Below are 20,256 nucleotides of genomic sequence, written 5' to 3'. Positions count from 1 at the left end.
TGTATACTAAAAATAAATTTTCATTTTTACTTGTCACTTTACGCATATTAAGAGAAGATAAAATTTTTTTCCTGTTATACCCACAGCATTTATTACTCATTTCTAATCATTTTCTCAAATTCAATAAAATATGCATCAATTAATATGGGTATCATGATAAATTATACACTTCATTTATTATTTCTTAAAGGGCATGAAAAGTCAAAACGTACAAAGTAAAAGTGAACGGAGAGAGTATATGCTTCAGTAATACCAATGTGGATCACATAATTTATTTTTTGGGTAGTTAACAGCTGTTGATTATCAGTGATGAGTAATGACAATGCATCACAAGCCAAAAGCTGTGAGATTCCCAGCTTTTTTGAGTAGTGATAGGTTTTCCTTTAAGTATATTAAAAGAATACCATTTTAATTACAATTTAGTTATATTTGTCATTAGGATAACCGAAGCCGCTAAGATTAGATAGATATCAATGACTTGGCAATGCCTTGAGTCACATTTTATAATGCAACAACAATTACGCCAATCCCAAACAAACTGGAATAAATAATTTAGATCACACTGTTTATGTTTGCTCCGTTTAAACCTATCTTAATTCTGCATATATATATATATATATATATATATATATATATATATATATATACCTAGCTAGGTGAGTACTTTCTAACGTATTATGTATTTTAAAATTTTATCATAAAATAATTAGTTTAATTTATATGCTGACAGTCAATCTATTATAATTATTTTTTTTACTTGAACGTTGATCGGCAAGGTAATATCGATGGAATAATGAATCATTTAAAATTAGGTATGGCACGTAGTTAGCGAAGCTAGGGAATTAGAGATTGTAGAAGACGACGAAGAAGATTCATTGAAGTTACAGTGGTTGACCCAGAGTACGTGGCATCTTAATCCAAAACATGATGGGGTCTTAGTCTTATGTGGACCACAATCCATAAGTAACATTGGCTCCATATAGAACTTGTGTTTTTTTTCCTTCTTTTTAGGTGCAAATTCCAATACACAAATGATGTTTGCTGAGAATGGGATTCCAACCCATGAGGGGAGGATGTTTGGCTCTAGTTGAGGAGTTAGTCCAAATTAAATAATGGGGTTTTCCTGTCCCTTTTTTGGCTTCTTTTTTTTATATAAAAAAAGTTGTATTGGAGTTTAGGTTCCAAATATATATGTAGATGATTGGACCACCTCATGTAAGTTGAGCTGGAGTTGGAAAATTCCAAGATACATTTGGAGTAGGACATTTCGGATTTATTATCAAGATTATAAAGCAAATGTGTCCCTCCACGGAATAGAGAGGCAATTGGTGTTTTACACTCTCCAAGGGGAGAGCCACCCTGTGAATTATTATTCTCTGTTTCTTATGTGTAAATGAGTATGAAAGGCACTTTATCTTCTTATGTTTGCTCCAAAATATATTGAAATCAAACAATTTTCTTTTTATTTAGAAAAAGAGCCATACATTGCAAATGTTGTAAGGAAGCACTATATATTTTAGAGATCGGAATTACAGTCTAATAGTCTAGCTACGCTAGACATTATTTACTTTACTCTCCTCCCAAAAACATAAAATGGGAAGAAAAAAATCAAAAAAGTGGTAGCGTTATAATAGATATATATGTATGGATTTCGTTATCTCTAGTCTCTATTGAGAATGTGTTCACACTAAGCTAAGATTAATTACTTATTGGAGGTGGAATAACGGTTCTCTGATAAATAAAAGTGGCAAACCAATTTTAATTTGTATTACAAACTGAAATGCTTAAACGTGTCTAATAATGGGAATAGAGGATCACTTCGTACATCTAGTGGGCAATTTGCCTCGTCGATCTCTGAACCTGAATAAATGGTCATAAGAAACATCTCAAATTAATGAAAACAGTTGGGTTGTGCACATGATAATGTTTTGACTATTTGATTTGTTTCTTAAAACGGTAATGTTCGTGTAAGTTTTGGCACACTTCAAGTATATTCTGAGTACAACTACGTCCCACTAGTAAATTAAGATACTTAGATAACTCTGCCAAGGAGGGTAATTTGAGTACTTAATATGCATTGATACAGATTATTACAATCATCATATTTTGGTTTTCAGTCAAATAGTCCTTAAGTTAAAGAAGGATGAATAATGGACTTAATTATATATGTCCAGTAGTAGTTAGTTTAACTATTTGTGTGACTTCACCTTATCTAACAATTCAACCTAAAAACAAGGCCATAGATAATTTAGTTAAATATGGCCAGCCAATTGGTAGAGGTCATACGTTTCTAATTCTTTTAATTGGTTTTGTATGTTTGGATGAATCCGCCAAACTCACTTAAACTATTCTCTAATGCACCTTGCTTTGTCTTTCTTTTCAAAGGTACGGTAAAGTTTTAAGTTTGATCAATTAGCCAACTTCCAAGAAACATTTATCTAATGTAGTTTATGCAAAATGTCATTTATTGTGATAATTTTGAAGTTGTCCGAAGAGAGATTAACACGAACTTTGAGATTTACGCTGCGAAATCTACATGTTATTACAGCTAATAAGTGAAAATTACTGCCTCTCTGAAAAAGAAAGATTACTTGGTCTGAAGAAACATTGTTACCTTTTTGTTTTCTTTTAGGTTTAGAATATTCACCCAAACTTTTTGCCGCATCTCATTTGATATGCGGAAAAAGGGATTTTTATTTTTATTTTTAACCTGTGTTAAAATTAGAAAAACTGCCTGAAATTATTCCATGCGCTGTCCGTTGTATAAAGAAAATTCCATTAATTATTACTTATTTGAACAGTGAAGTTTTCAACCAAGATCTTTTCACGTCGCTAATTATATGAGGAGTGCATAATTGTTACATTAGGAAAGTGGGTTAGATTATTGGGAACTTTACATAACTGTCATAATTTAAAAGAAATATAATAAATTCGTTGCATAAAATCTAATATTATAGTTGTGGCAGGAAAATATTTATACTTGTAGTACACAGTTCCATTAAAATAGAAATATTAATTATTAATCTCTAAACATATGTAATTTGAATGAAAAGTCAATAATTCTTTGTACAAAAATCATGCCTTTTTTTTTTTCTTTATCTATTAGCTTTCCTTATTTTTCTTCATCTTCTTAATTTTATTTTCTGCCGAATCCAATATATTTTCTAAATTTATTCCATTCGTTTTCTTTTTAATTATCTTTCTTAAGTTTCTCTCTTCCTTCTTTCTTCCTTTCTTAACATAAAGATCTTACTTCGATAATAATATACGCTAATATATACAAAACGTATATAAAAAAATATATATTGAATTAACACATATAAAATATACTTTTTCAATTAAGATGACACTTAGACATGTGAAATATACTGTAGACAATAAATTGCGGCGAGAAAATAAAATCAAGACCGAAAAATATTGCAACAATCGTAGTATTTGATTTCAAATATTTGAGTGTACAATCTCTATGAATCCTCTGATTCTTCTTTTCAATAATAAATAAATTCAACGGCCTTTGAGCTTGTTCTTGAATATATAGTTGTCGCCACGAATGATGATCTTGTTCTTGAGCTTTAGCTTGATTGCTTGAATTTGACCTTGATTTGTTCTTCGTTCTTGAGCTTGAACTTGATTTGTTCTTCGTTCTTGAACTTGAACTTGATTGCTTGGAGCTTGAAACTTGTGGAGGAATTTACACTGTTTGATCCACGAGCTTTTTCTTGCTTCTTGTTATAACTTTTTGGTTTCTTTTCTGTGTTATAAAGACCCCTATTTATAGTTGTGGGAGGGAAGAGTTACGATAAGAACAAACTCTTTCCGACCAATCAAATTGAAGTGTGACAAGGCCGCATTTGATTGGCCAGAATAAGTCACTTGCACACGTGGCGCGGTTTCATTAGCTTTTTAATTTGGCTTGGCATGCCTTGTCATTTTGACACGTGGCATGATCCTATTGGCTCTTTCGTTTGACATGGCGTGCCACATCATTTGACACGTAACACCAAACTGGACCTCTAGAAAATGACATTTTGGGCTTAATGAAGTGGGCTCATCACTTTAGCCCAATTAAATGGGTTAACCCAATGAATTTGGACTTATTTATTTAATCCATATGTATTGGACTTATAATTAATCCAATTATATTAACCGAATAAATTTATTTGAACTAATATATCTTTAAAATATAGTCCCAATTATTTTACGGATTTAATTCCAATAAAATTTATATGCCTACATATACATAAAAAAAAATATATCTTAAATTTAATTAAGATGGCATAAAAATATACAAAAAAAAATATATATATATATATATATATATATATATATATATTTAATTAAGATGGCATATAAATATACAAAAAAAATATACATAAAAAATACATCCTCAATTAAAATGGCACTTGACATATAAAATATATTTGAAATATACATTAAAAATACATCTTAAAATAAGATGGCACTTCACAAATAAATATACAAAAATTATATACATAAAAATATATTTTGAAATAAAGTGATACTTTATATACAAAGTATAAAAGACATATAAATCAATACATCTTGAATTTAGGTGGCATTCACATATGCATCAGATTTTAAAAAATAGAGTGAAGAAGATGAATGTTGGGCTTAATTTTTGTAATATGCTAATAATGAAAAAAAAAGTGTTCTTTATGAAATAAACAATAAATGATGCTATTTTTTTTAAATAATAGTTAAAAATATATCAAGGGTGTAAAAAACTCTAGATTAATTTGCAAGGGGCTGCATGTGAGTCGAAACTAACTTCAGTATAAATTAATTTGTTTCTTGTGCATATGCAAATGATAGAACTATAATCACTTTAAACTCGTGCCAGAAACTATTTACATTCGATAGTCGAAAAAATATATAAAATTTATATAATTTTTGTTTATAACATAAAGAGTATATATATAAAAAAAATATACATTTTTCGACTATTATTTTGTGAGAGGCTATACAGTATCATTTTTCAAATATTATCGTACAGCTTTTGTCTCATGTCCAGATACCGGCCCAAAGAAGCTGGTGTGTTTTAACAGCTTACTCGGCTTATAAGCCAGTTTAAGTTTCAAAACCCTTTTTTTTAAAAGAAAAAAAGAAGAAAAAAAACATGAATATCAGATGATTTTCATGAGTTGTAATAAATTGTCAGACAATTCAATTGTGTAGCTTGATGAAGAGTTTAGTTGCTATAATTTGAAGCAGCAGTATTTGTATTGAATGATTAAAAAAAGTGAACTCTAAATAAGGGAGCTCAAGAAACCGAATGAATTAAAAAAAAAAAAAAAAAAACACAGAACAAATAGCAACTTGAATTGTACAGTGTTTTTATCTCTGGGGCTTGAATTGCAGTAGTATATATAAAATAAACTTACCTTTGCCATTCATCATTGCTTTGTGGAGAAAGACATTGTGCAAAAGCTACACATTTGAGTGCCCGCACTGTGCATTTCATGCATAAGCCTAATTAAATTCACAGTAATATTTCTTATGGTACTAGCATACCTTAGAGTCCTAAAATTGAAGAGCCGCCTAATTTTTCGCATGGACAACTAAATGTTAGAACATCTATACAATAAACTTCTGTTTGTTGGCCCATAAGAGGCTTCATTTCCTCCTCTTGTCAAACTATATCCTTCATCATTTTCTTCTAGAGGACTTCAGAGAAAGAGGACTAGTCTTTTTGACATGCTAATATCAATTAAGAAAAACCCATCAAAAAAAGGCACCAAGAGTACATTCCTTAAGCTGTTAGAACTAAGAAACTGAATGCCTTCCTTTTCTTGAAGGTGTAGACTTAGCTTCTTCCAAGTTAGCAGATCCAAGACTCTCAGACGAATCTGAGCCACTATTCTCCCCTTGTCCTCCTTTGTTCGACCAGATTTTCGAGAAGATCCTCTTTGACGTGAGCAAACCTTTCATTCTACTCATGGCAGCCCTGTCTGCTTGACTCTTGGCATCGCCATTAGCTTTGTCGTTTGTTCCTCCATTTCCCATTCTTAAGGCTGCAAGCTCTCCTCTCAAGGCCCTGAGTTCTTCTGCAGAGGCTGCAGCATCCCAATCTTCTTCTGTATTAGTTGTTGCAGATCTTGAACTTCCATATGAAGCACTGTTAAGTTCCCTAATTGCTTTGGGCAGATCCGGAGTACTGCTCCCAGACGAGGCATTAGCCCTGACTTGCTCGAAAAAGAGCACTTGCACAACAACACGAAGGGGAAGCCTCTCGTTTTGCACAGCATGCATACAAGCATCCACAGAGAGCTTCTTGCAGTCCATTAGCTTACAAATTCTCTTCCTCTCACTCTTGCTGATTCCAGGGTGCTCCTACACCAACAACAGAGTTCAATAAGTACATACAAGGCATTCATTGATTAGAGTTCCATCACTTTTACCCCCAATACCATCTGTTTGTATGCACCGCGTTTAATTTGCTGCAGTTTTGATAGGTGTGCTTCTTTCCATAAGAAAACGACTAAACTAACCATCCTAAAAGCATTAACACTGTATATACGAACATAGCTCCAAACCTAATAACTAATGTATTTGCATAATTATATATTTGAGATAGCATAGATGCAGACAGTTCTTTTCCCATGTCAGTGTTGAAATTCTAATCGCGAGTGGCGGGAAAGATATCAGCTAGTTATTTCAACTATGCAATTGTATGCACAATTCAAGAGATTTATTTCAACTATGCAACTTTATGTAGAATTCAAGAGAAACGCTCACCTTAAGGTACATATCAATTGCGCGATAGATACCATCATGACCGGGTCGAGGAAAATTGGATACCATCTCAGCTAGACCAACAAATGCTGACAAAGGGAGATTAGGATCTTTCGCAATTTCAGTAAGGTATCCATCTACTAGCTTTGCCACCATCAGTTTTGAAGCTTCCGATAAAATCCCAGGCTTTCGGATCTCCTGAATTTCATCTCCATCTTCTAGCTGAGGTTCAGAATCCTTATCTCGCATCATAAACACTTCAAGTATTTTCTGGACGACATGGACATCATACAAGGTTCCTTCCCCATCTGCCGCTCGAATCAAAAGATCATTTATAGAAGCCTCCTCCAATTGCTGCCCTATTCTTTTAACTAGTTCTGCCTCTGCCATTTCTCCAGAATCAAGTGAAATTGATGCTCTCAGCAGTTTTAACAAGAAACTACAAGAGACGCAGCCTTTCTCAGAGGGCAATAGCCATACAATCGTATCCAATATTGCACGACATTTGGAGACATCATTGAACTGGAAAACACCTTTATTAAAGCCTGGAAACCTTCTATAAGCATAAGCTTTCACAGCTTCTCCAATTACTTCAGAGGAAACAATGCCTTTGTTTTTAATGGTGACAATTACCCGCTTATATAAATCAACTTCAAGCTCACTTAAGTCCTCAACCCACCAATCTTTTGGCACCATGCGGCTTCTAATACCGTTCAAATTAGGATCATTTCCGTTCTCCTCTGGAAGCTTTTTCCGGTTATATGTATAGGACCAATCCACTCTGTCAACATCAATTGAAGCCTTGGAAGCTATAGCATCAATGCAGTGGCTGATCAACTTCAGTTCTTCACACAAACGTGACTGAGACTTAGTAGTTTGAAGAACTATTATTGAATCTTTCCAGCTCCGGAAAATGCTCGAGTTCAGGAAAACATCAATCTTGTAAATAAGGTTTCCTTTCTCAATAGTTTCATGCATACCCAGATACTCAGCAGCACACCTTGCTACAATGACATTATAAGCATTCAGTGTAACAGTCATGCCGTAACAAAACTTGGCACATATTTCAAAGGCAGTAGGTCCTCCAGGAATGTCATGAATGTGAACATCATCACAATTTGCTTCACTTGCATTAGCAACCAGCTTTTGCAAAGAGGTACTCTTGGACAGAAGAGGAAACTGCATAGCCATTTTCAGCAAAGAATGAGTACTAGGAGTTCAATTATGGCCAACTAAACAAGTCTAGGAGGTAAATTAAGGCATTTCAATTGCTTAGGATACTTCAAAGATGAAAACTTGCATTAGCAACCAGCTTTTGCAAAGAGGTACTCTTGGACAGAAGAGGAAACTGCATAGCCATTTTCAGCAAAGAATGAGTACTAGGAGTTCAATTATGGCCAACTAAACAAGTCTAGGAGGTAAATTAAGGCATTTCAATTGCTTAGGATACTTCAAAGATGAAAAGTAGTTTAAACAATTGTTTCATGAAAATTAGCATCATAAATTTATTCATACAGTACAACTTATGGGAATGCTGAACAACTGCTACAGCGCTACTTATCAGTCCAAGTACATCATAAGTAACAAAAAGTTTTTGAAGGTGCCTTTTACACTCGAGGCTCATGCACAGACGTAGAAAACATATTCATCTCAATTTGAATGTAAGTGGTGGATAAATAAAACTAGTAACCACAAGCTTTACTAGATTTGGACCTCCCACCTTCAGGAGAAAAGGATCCCTTTTACTCCTTCAAGGGATTGTACCATCATTCCATGTAGTAACACTCCCTGACCCTAAAAGACACAGCAAAAAGGAAAGAAAAAAGAAAAGCCAAACAAGACAAATGCATGCTTAATTATTCATTTTCTCGAGTCCAGATGGCATAACTTTTCAAAAATAAAGCTTGAAACAAGGAGAATACTGTACTTGTTAAATTACTGTACCTTGTGCAAGTAAAACTTTACATCTCCGACATTAACCGTGATGTCAGAGGCCAACTCCGAAGCAACATATCTGCATCAAAAATCTGTCAGTACAATCGAAACGAGTCTAAACAGTATAAAACAATAACATTGTTAAGGCAATTAAAGGCTATGACCATATCTATACAGAGAGTATTCGCAGATATCCCAAGACTAACATATTGAGAAGAGAGAAATTGGAGAAGACTTAATGATTGCACAGATGCTGCGATGCTGTGGTTTCTACAAGTTGAATTACAGTGATTCAAAATGAAAGAAGTCCACTTCATCCAGCCTTTCTCTTCCATACTGTTATTCTACCTCATCCAAATAAAACGACACTAATCTTCTCTTTCAAAACTGACTAGAAGGTACATATTTCATCTTAGTTTGGCACAAATAAGGTCTGATGACCCTCATCTGTCAGCCCAAGACATAAAATGAAGTAAACAAGGTTGCATCATTCATGTATGGGTCATCAGACCTAAACTGATTAGGCTTCAACTTGTTGACATAATTCAGCTTCCTAAAACCAGAGCAAAAAAATGAAGAGCCACATATATAGTTTTACCTGTCCCTATCATAAAGTATTCAAATCCTTTACTCTTAGAAATAGTTATTACTACTCTTAAATATGTTTGTGCTAATATGACCACACCAACTATTTTTTTATGGTAATGCTTATACCGACTACTGACACAAAGAACTTGCACTATGAATTTTTAATATTTTATTTTTGGATCTAATAGAACTTGCATTATGAAATTTGGCGCAGCCAACTCCCGATTCAACTATTACTGACATCCAACTTTGTGATTCTCTACTCGGAGAACAAGGTATAATGCCTTTCAAACCAATAGCTGAGACCAAGAAGAGAAATATATAATGCAAAATATTGCATGCAATGTTGAACTGGAAACTCCGGATGGCTGAAAAACCTTCCTTTTTTTTGTTTAGGAACAACAGTTTATTTGACCATCTTTTGTTAGGTGAAAGATTCACAACAGTAAAAGTGGTCAATTCTCAAGAAAACACCATCCTGTTACCATACAAACGCAAAGCGATGAAATTTCCTAAAATTCTATCCAGGGTTTGACTTCTCCTGCTGCCCTAAGTATTATCAAAAATGGAAATTAAACAGTAATAAAACCAAAGTCATAGAATAGTTTTAAGGAAAAGATGAATTAGGGATAAGAAGAAACCAACAAATATAATCCCTCGAACCAATTTCTAAAAGCACATATAACTACTCCCACCCCCCAACCCCCCCAAAAAAATCACTACTCTAATACAGGACAGACCACAAGTAAATGGATGCCAATTAATTGACAAGTGACACCAGATACACAAAAAATGGGAAATACTAATTAATTTTCTTATCAATATGAAAAGATCAGTTACAATTCTGCAAAACAAAACAGCTATGAATGACCATTCATCAAGGAAAAAGAGGTTTTTTTCTTCCAAAAAATTAAAATAAAAGAAGCTAGCAAAAGATCTGACCTGATATTGTTCCCATCTGACTGAAAGGTATCAGGCTTGGATCCAAGTTTCATGAACTTCATCTTCGCAACTCAAGGGATCTCTGCGTCTTGTTGTTCACACTTGAGAAATTATACTTCCTTACTACTCAACTAATCACTGTAAAAAATCAAACAGTACCCTGTGTTCATAACCTGATATTCCCAATGCTCAAACATAACCTGAAACCAAGGACAATAAGGACTCCAAAAATGGTAAAAATGAAAGAATCCAAGTGTGGGGACCAAATTACTGAATATGACCAACTTCCTCAACTTGAAGAGAGAGAGAGAGAGAGAGAGAGAGAGAGAGAGAGAGAGGGGAAAGGTTAAATGGGATCTCAAAGATATAGTATTTGCTTAGTATAACCGAATCTTGAAAGTAAACAAAAGCAGGAGGAGATAACTTAGGAGAAAGTGAAGAAGAAGAGAATGGTTAAGTGCAGTTTGTTTAATTTAAAGAAAGAAAAGAGGGTTCACTTAAATGGGAAGAGAGCCATAAGTTAAGAGATTGTTTCCTTGGTCGGCGGCAAAGCCCACTGACCCCGGAGTCTCCCTTTCAGCTCAGGAGACATAAACAACTGACTCTCTTCACTAAATTATTCACACACACACACACTAGCATCCATTTTTCTCACTCTTTCTTTAATACTACTTTACTCTTTTTCTCTCTCTCACACATACACACTCACTTTACTCTTTCCCTGTTTCTTCCACAAAATGGATTTTCTTAATATATATATATATATATATATATATATATATATATATATATATAGAAAAAGTTTCAGGCCACACAGAAGAGAGAAACTAAAAATGGGGTCTTGAAAAGATCCAAACTTTCAACCAGAAATCACATGTAAATCCAGAAATTGTAAAATATTATTGTTATTTTAATTGAAAGGTGGGAGATTTGAAGAACCTGCAACGGAAAACAGCATCTCGGTATCAGTTGAAGGAACCACCTAAACAGGAGACAGCAAGCATCTATCTTTTATAGTTTTGCAAAGCTGAAAAAGAACATAAAATTAATGAGAAGATCACAAGAATAAATAGAAGCATAGATTAAAATATATTATTCAAAGACAAAATCAAACATCAGCTACGAATAATATCTGCGGAAGCAAAAAGAATCAACTCAGACAGCAGAAATCTAGCCAGTAAAAAAATGTGAAAAAATTCAGAGAACTCTCGTTATGTTTAACTATGCATTTGAAAGACACAACCCAAAGGCCACTCTCTTTGTAAACACCCAACAAAACCCAAGACTTGCTATTTACATGAAACCCCCTATGTAGAAACACAAGAAATTTACTTCAAATAGACTAATATCAAAGCAAAAGGAAAAATACCTACAAAAATATCATCCCAAAACTTGTTCAAGAACTACTTTTTACAGAAGTTTAAACGAAAAAAATCAAAAAACCCACATGCAGAAGTGTGGGGGGGGGGGGGAGGGGAAAAGAAACACAGAAACCAACAAAGCAGAAATAAAGCCACCATAATAACGTGAGGAGCATCAAGAAAATGAGTTGTAGTATCCTGTTTCCAGTAGCTGGGGAAAAAGAAGTACAAGAAATGCAGAACAAAAATAGCCCAAAAAGCCAAGATTTGCTAGTATGTGCTTACCAGTTTTGCTAGAATCAGCACAAACAACTTTTTGGTATCAGAATTTTCTATTTTACTATTTCTTATCAAGGATAAACTAAAAAAAAGCAGCATATTTGAGAGTATTTGTTTCTTTTTTTTTCTTTAATTACCCTTTTTCCTATTCTTGTTGCTTCTTTTACTAAAGTTTATTTTTTTCTGTATTTTCACTTATGATTTTTCAGGGCAAAGTGGGAGACTATTCTTCCTTTTTTCAGTTTGTAGTGATTAAGACACCCAATTTGCTATGTTATGCACGCCATACTGACACTCAGCTTTTTTGCTCCCTCCCTTATACTTGTTTTCTTCTCTTTAACGTGCAGTGTTTATTTAGGGGTCGTTTGGTAGGAGTTATTATCAAACCAGAAATTAGTAATGCACAAAGCTTCGCATTATTTTTGTATATAAATTATATATTATATTTGATATAACTAATACATAGTAAGTCATAGTATTAGCAATGATTTTTAATATTTGTATAAATATGGTCAAAGACATAATTGTTTCTCAAAGTTAAAAAATATAGAGGGTATTTTTATAAACATCTAAATTTTTAAGAAATTATGCAATATTTTAATACACCAAACCAAACAGTGAATAAAAAATTATCATTAATGTAAGCACAACTAATCACGATATTACTAATACACCTTATTTGCATTATTCTTGACATTCTTGCCAAACGACCTCTTAGTCCTCTCAAGTCCTGTTAGATGAAAATTGACCCCATTATTATTACTAGTGTAATTAACTAGGAACCACTCCTTTTGTACCTTAAAAATGACTAGTCAATCGAATCAATAATTTTATTTTTTAATCTTTTAACTTTTTCTTGTTTATAATCATTGAGCTTGTACTTGTGTAATCTTCGAGGATCATGGAGCAGGAGATCACATCTCCCATCTCTCCACTCTACACACCAAACAAAACATTGATCAACACTTGTGTTTGTAATCACTCACCATGCATTACTTTAATTTTTGGTATATGGTAATATCATGTCCGTTGCAGATTCAATCAAATCAAACATTTATATATATATATATATATATATATATATATATATATATATATATATATATATATATAAATAGATATTTGAATTGAGATAATTTTAAACGTGTAATAGGTTTAGTGGTAAGAACTTTAGAAGTCGAGCTCATCGATTAAAATTTTGAATCTATCTAGACATAAACACACTAATTAGAAATATGTCTAACGCTCGCTAAGAGTGTTTTTAATATGTCATATATTTATATACCGACAAAAAATTCATATAGATGATATTAATTAATTAGGAGTATAATTAAGTTTAGTACGTTTAGTTTAAGGTCAGTATTCACTAATAGTTTGGTATTCACTAAAAGTTACTTTATTCTCATTTATAATTATTGACTCAAAAAGCTTTGCTTAATATACTATTTTATAAAATCATAGATTACATGACTCGACATACACATGCAACGCACGTGCAGAGAAATTAGTATACTAATAAAAATATAAAATATAGTAACTTTTAAGGCTCGAGAAGCTACTTCAAATTTATAATAATAGAACAAGTCCAGCTTAAATGTAGTATCATGAATAGTAATAATTCATATAGTCAATTCCAAATTAGGCATTGTTGTTAGTGATAATATTTATTTGTCACCAAAGTGTATACACTGCGGTGGTGTGGTCCAAATTCGGTAATTATATTGGTCAAATTTTGATAACACCAACTGGTAGAAAATCTCAGTCTAACATATTTCTAGAATAATAATAAAATATTGAGGTCAGGCTAATTCCACTACCATAAATACCATCACTTGCATGTTGACTATTATGGATACGTAATCAAAAATTTCCAATGCTAAAAACGACCTTTGACCGCTTGAAGACCATATATTTCAGATACATACAAAACAGACACTAGTAGTAATAACTTTGTTATAAATGTAGAATTTTGATTTGTAGAAAATCATTTACGCAAATAGGAGTAGTAGTATTATTTCTGTTTATTCCTCCACGTTTTAAGGCACCCAATTCTCTCGTTTTCTTTATTATTATCCTAATATAGCACTTGACAAGGTCTTTGTATCTAAAGACATACACATGATGCTGACTGTTTCACTATAATTACAGTTTAGAAACTCAATGCAAAAATATATGCTAAGTGATCCACACTTCAAGTAAACACTTGTCTCCAACGGCATGCTCGTAGGAACTTGAAGAGTGGCCTTCCTCTCAATTTAATGTGAAGCTCTTAGGATTTTGATAGACAAACTTTTTGATCACAAAGTTAGACATAAGTTCTTTAAACTTTTTATAAATAACAATAAAAATATTACGAGTCACAATAATCAATAATTTAAAATATATAAAAAAAAATACGGTAAAAAAACTCAATGGACTCTCGAAATCCAAAGTGCATCATATAAATTGGGACAGATGGAGTAATTGATAGGTTCAACTTATATATGCTGATAATTCATTACTAAGAAAATAGAAATTAGTGACGATAAATTATCAAAAAATTATGTTAGCAATAAACGATTTAGCGACAAATTAACGATGAACGTCTTAGCTAATTATAATTTTTTGTAGTGATTTAACATTTTATAGCAAGTTATTTGCGTTATATTTTAGGTTACTTGAATCACTTCTTATGAAAGATTATTTGTTTTAGATGATCTGACACTGCTAACATATAAAATTTAAACTTATAACTGAAACAGTTCTAGTATTATTATTTGTTCAAACTTATTTTTTTCTTTTTTCCCCTCTTATTTTGGTGGGTGGTATTTGACCCCCAAGATAGCCAACGATTTTCGTCATACTTTTGCCAAGTAGAGAAGCATAAAGCATTCAAAGCATAGGGGTTTGATTTATTTAGAATATTCTTCTTAGAGGGAATATAACAGTTGCTTGTGGACGTATGCTAAAAGGAGGGTCCTTTCCCTTGTGATTAACTTTGACCCACCACATCCACATGCTTTTCTAATCTCATTTTAAAAGGAAATGATCTTTTCCCCTTCATTTTTATCACTTGGTGCTCTTAATTATCTTCCCTACTTGCATAAATTTCGAGGAAAATACTCTCAAACACTTCTACCCCCTCCCTCCAACGTATATGGTTTAAAAGAGGTTCAATTGTTTCGTTACAAATTAAACGGCATGGATAGGTTAAAAACAATTTTTTTATACATGTTACATGTAAAGATAATCCAAAAAAAAATTAGATTTTTTTTTTTTGTTTTTTGCATGTTCAAACTTCAGAAATTTTGACTATGTTACCTTATTCTCCAAAAGAGAGAAGAAAATGCATTTGGGAGGGGAGGGGTGGTTTACCCTAGGAGGGAGGGGATCGGGGGGCAATGGTAAGACACTAGACAAGAAATGATTCTCTCTGCCTAAATTTTCAAGATTTTCAATGCTAGACAAAGGAGGATTTGTTAATTATCTTTCTAAGATTCAAGATCATTAGGGTACTACCAAAGAAGTTATAATATCTATAGATGGAACTAATTATTCCTCAGCCTTAGTCATTGCTGAGCAATGCAAATTAATTGATGAGATAACTTGCTGTTTACAGGACTGCCTCTAATATAATTTCATATAATAATTAAATATGTGGAGTGCTCACATTTACAGCTCAGTACTGGTACATAGCTGCAGAAATAAGAGAAAAAAGAGTAGAGTCATGTGACTTATTAGAATAACTCAATGAGCACATGGCTACCCATTGGCAGATTCTATACGTAGATTTATGGCTTCTTTTAAGAAAAACGGACTGATGTGTTAGCTTAATTAACCACAATTTTAATTAATTAAGATGGATTTGATTCTTCCTTGATAATGATTAAACTCCATTTGGCTATACTCATGGCACGTTGCTAAACTCTGGATCACATGCATCTATTCGTCAAGTATATTCATATATGTGATTTGTCAAATTCACAAGATGATCAATTCTATAGATCTAGGACCAATACGTTTCTTTTTTCCCTTGATGTTTTTCTATTGAATCTTTTATCTTCTTTTGGCGGGAGTGTATGCAAAAGCTGCACCCACGAAAAGGTAGGAGATTCTTAGAATAGGAAACTTCTTGGATGGAAAACTCCCATTCTAATTGTCCATCTCGTGCTATAGGATCAAGAGAGACTATTTAAATTAAGAGTTTTAAGTTTTTTTCCCACTAAGAATATAAATCATACTTTCTCCACGTAACTTTTGTCATTTGTCATATCTCTTAAGAAAATACTATTTCCTAAAGGAAAAAAACTATTTTGACTCAATTACCCTTAATTAAAATTTATATATTGTTAACTTGACATATTGAGATATATAAATTAGGATAAATTTTGAAAAAATAAAATTAGTTCCTTTTTTATTATGTAAAAGAAAACTTATTTTGAACCAAAATAAAAAAGTCAAAAAGTCACGTAGTATGAAATATGGATGGGAGGAAGTATTACTAAAGAGTCAATTAACCAAGTATGAATTGATAATACATAAAAAAAAATGTAATTACTTTTATAGAGACTATTAAGTTATACTGATATTTATTATGCTTCGAGTCACGTTCTTTTGAATGATCCAAGAAATTGTAAAGGTTAATGAGTATTTGTACAATTCAATATGAGCAAATTCCGAAAGTATCAAACATCTATAATTGCTCATTCCTAATGCCTTTGAACAATTGATGAAACATAGGGTCTTTTTGGTACAATGATGGGATATTTGTGGGGTGAGATATCCCATGAGTTTAGTTATTTCACCTTTCCACTATTTTAGTATTTTTTTCGTTCATTTTTACTTGGCATTTATACTAAAAATAAATTTTCATTTTTACTTCTCACTTTACGCATATCAAGAGAAGATAATTTTTTTTTTCTGTTATACTCACAGTATTTATTACTCATTTTAAATCATTTTCTCAAATCCAATAAAATATGCATCAATTAATATGGGTATCACGGTAAATTATGCAATTCATTTATTATTTCTTAAGGAGCGTAAAAAGTCAAAACGTGCCAAGTAAAAGTAAACGGAAAAAGTATAAAAGATATTTTGGGATAAAGTTAATCCTAAACTTTATCCCGATATTATTATTTTTATCTCATATACTAAACGACCCCTTAAATATATTCTTGAGTTAATACATGGTCCCTCAGCTCATTAAAATTTGAAAACAACCATGGGAGATAAAATGAGGGGTGGAAATGCACGTAAAACAAAAGAGATACGATAGACGTAAGGGTCAGTTTTGGTCCTTTGGAGGTAAAATCAGAATGGAGTAGAAGATAGAGATGGGAAATAAATGTAAGAGAAGAAAACAGGCTGGAGTTGACAAGGAGGAGGTTGATTTTTAGATGGATATAGGTCCAGCTTTAGCATTAAAGATTGAGTGCAAAATTGCAGAAATCAGACCCATATTTACTGCTATAAGCCTATAAGGTAGCCCAGCAGCCTCTTTCTTGTTGTCAGCTGATGAATCAATTGGAAGCTACAACTCCTCCCCATAATTAATTTTGAACTCCACTATTGAAATTGTTGTTAGACAAGTTTCCACAATTCAAATTAGTAATACTCATAGTAGCTTGAGTTTAATTTGAGTGCAGTAACGGGGAGCTAGACTGAACAATTTTTTTTAGCGGAGAAAGATGTTTTGGTCGAAAAATAATAATGTATATATAAAGTTAATTTTTTTTAATTATATATATAATAGTAGATGATTAATATTTTTGGTGAAAATTTTGTCTTTGCTATTGTTACGAACATCATTAGCTTCGCATTGAACTTTTTATCACTTTTGAGGAACTTTATTGATCTGTGGTTGATGTACGTATTCTATTAAACCATAACATCTCCGAGGATTATTAAATTTTCTATTAGATTGTAATATCTCCGAGTTACACATTGTTTATAAAATGTATTAAATGTTTCTCTATTTTGTCAAGCTTTTAACAAGTTCAAATTTCTTTCGGTAATGTACAATGCATATAAATTTTTTAACACGAAATCGATCATGATCAAATAGTTGTGTATACGGGTAAAATTGAATTCGGGATTTGATCGAGCATCCAACACGATAGGCCGGGATCGAGAGATGGTGATTGTATAGGCCAAAAATCTGTCGTTGGAATATTTAGCATAAAATGGCATTAATGAACGTCATCGATGGAGCTCGCCTAAGACATAACATGATTAACGGCCGAGGTGTCGATATAAACCGTGGTCGAGATAGCAATAGAGATCGCAGTCAAAATGTCAAAAAGGGTTGAGATCGATTATTAGTGATAAGATTTGTAACGGCTAATTTGTTAGAATAGGGTATTGAAAAGTGGAATATTCTAGCGAATATTCTTGAGCTTTTATCATTGTTGGCCGCTCGGGCCAAACTTTTAACAGCCACTAGCCAGAAATAAATTTAACAACCACTAGTCGACACCTGAATTTACATGTTTTATACACTGAAAACTAACTATTGCTCAAGTAGTAGGCCCGTCTGCACCTGCTACAATCTTCTATATATATCAATTGGTTTCTTCGAGAAAATATTTTTATTATAATTTTCTTACCCTTTACTTCTATGCGGAAGGAATGGTGATTATAGTACCACCTTATGTAGGTATTAATATTTTAAATTGGAAAATTGTGAGTTGCGTGTATAAAATTGATAGAATGGGAGGGTGCCCAATATCTAGAAAGATATGTTCTAGATTTATTTATTTATTTATTTAATATACAATAATATGTTCTTCACTCTTTAAATCAAATACCCCTTTATGTACAAAGAACGTAAATGTATATTCAAATAAATACTATATAATAGATATAAATTGTCAAAAACTATCATTATTGTAATTTTTAATACAATATTAAATCCTAAAAAATCTTTCATATATATATTTTACTACATCACTACGTAGTAAAATGCACGATACACTTTATATATACTAAATTTATACATTGTAGAACAGCCTATACACTTTGGATACACAAAAGCGCTTGGGATATATTAATGATATATTATGGATACATTGCAAGATGCACGATACACTCTAGATACAAATTTTATGCAATGTATATACTAAATAGACTGTCACTATACAAAAAATATATTAAAATAAACTGTCACTATACAATTTATATACAATAGACTATCACTATATAAAATATATACAAAATAGACTGTCACTATACAAAAATATATTAAATAGACTGCCACTATATAATTTATATACACTAGACTGTCATTATACAAAATATATACAAAATAGATTGTCACTATACTAAATATATACTAAATAGATTGTCATTATACAAAATAGACTGTCACTATACAAAAAATATACAAAATAGACTGTCACTATACAAAAAATATACAAAATAGATATTTCGGGCTATTAGATGTAATATGTTTGGGCCGAATGGCCATTTCGTGTATGTGAGAAAAAATATGGACTATTAAAATTTTGAGGGGCTATAGAGGATAGTTTTCTCAATATTCTTGGTGTTTGTATTATTAGGGTTTTCTAAGAATATGGGTCCATGTATATAAAAAGAAGAGACAATGATAAGGGCGTGTAATATTTGCCTGATAAGAACACTTTTGAGAAGAAGGCTCTCTTTCGGATAAAAAAACACAAAGGCTACCTTTTTATAAAGATTCTCGTTCACATTATTCCCCACTTTTTCACCATATCCAAGTATTATTCATGGAAACCTTGGATCTATCTGTCATTCACTGTTGTCAAGCAGAATATTCACTTTGTCTATTCATTATCACGTGAATCATTTTTTTATTTACATAAATACCATTTATTGACATTTATTGCTAGACATATCTCGTTTAATGTTCTTGTTGCAAGAGTATTTCATATTTATTGTCATCAATCATATGCGAACTCAGTCCCATCTATCGTGCATCCTTACACTTAATATCTAGAGTCACTATCCTTAACTAGATTTGACCCTGCATTATATAAATTTAATAGTTTAACCGGAGATTATATTTCTTGGTCAAACAGTAATAAAATCCCAGAGATCGGCTCCTGCCTTGCCGATTTAGCCACCGAAACTACCAGACTTGCCTTCGAGTTTATCGAGGTCATAACCGGTCCAGGTTATAACGGTCTCTAGGAAAATATTGCCAGCTTATCCGACAAGGATCTGAAATTCCCGCAACTAAACGGACATTACAGCGGAAATCACGGAACATACAAAAAAGGGGGACCAACAGTCAGCAAATCAATGACTTTTTACCTTTTATAGAACAATAGAATAATACCCTAAAATTAGGACTCCTCCAACATATAAAGGGGGCCTAACAATTCATAAGAGACATTATAATATACATACATTAGCAATACATTACCGTTATTCTTTA

At 32.3% G+C, this 20,256-nt stretch overlaps 1 protein-coding gene across 6 annotated transcripts; it reads right to left on the bottom strand.

Moving 5' to 3' along the window:
• Window positions 1-5,386: 5,386 nt before the first annotated feature.
• Window positions 5,387-12,183, bottom strand: LOC104116101 (phototropic-responsive NPH3 family protein NPY2). Of its 6 annotated transcripts, none has more exons than XM_070184352.1 (6): window positions 11,865-12,183; window positions 11,158-11,245; window positions 10,219-10,418; window positions 8,698-8,767; window positions 6,757-7,932; window positions 5,387-6,351 (listed from the first exon to the last, which is right to left on the bottom strand). In XM_070184352.1, the coding sequence occupies exons 3-6, from the start codon at window positions 10,278-10,280 to the stop codon at window positions 5,785-5,787; spliced, it is 1,875 nt and encodes a 624-aa protein (XP_070040453.1). In that variant the 5' UTR covers window positions 10,281-10,418; window positions 11,158-11,245; window positions 11,865-12,183; the 3' UTR covers window positions 5,387-5,784. The 6 variants fall into 6 exon arrangements, with proteins under 6 accessions (XP_070040453.1, XP_009625190.1, XP_070040456.1 ...); XM_009626895.4 differs by having other exon boundaries at window positions 10,219-10,356; XM_070184355.1 differs by lacking the exon at window positions 11,865-12,183 and adding an exon at window positions 11,736-11,854.
• Between the last annotated feature and the right edge of the window lie 8,073 nt (window positions 12,184-20,256).

Source organism: Nicotiana tomentosiformis, chromosome 1 (genome assembly GCF_000390325.3).
Source record: "Nicotiana tomentosiformis chromosome 1, ASM39032v3, whole genome shotgun sequence".
In the NCBI taxonomy this organism is placed as follows: domain Eukaryota; kingdom Viridiplantae; phylum Streptophyta; class Magnoliopsida; order Solanales; family Solanaceae; genus Nicotiana; species Nicotiana tomentosiformis.
Note: the sequence above shows the minus strand (reverse complement) of the source record. Positions and strands in the feature narration are given on the sequence as shown.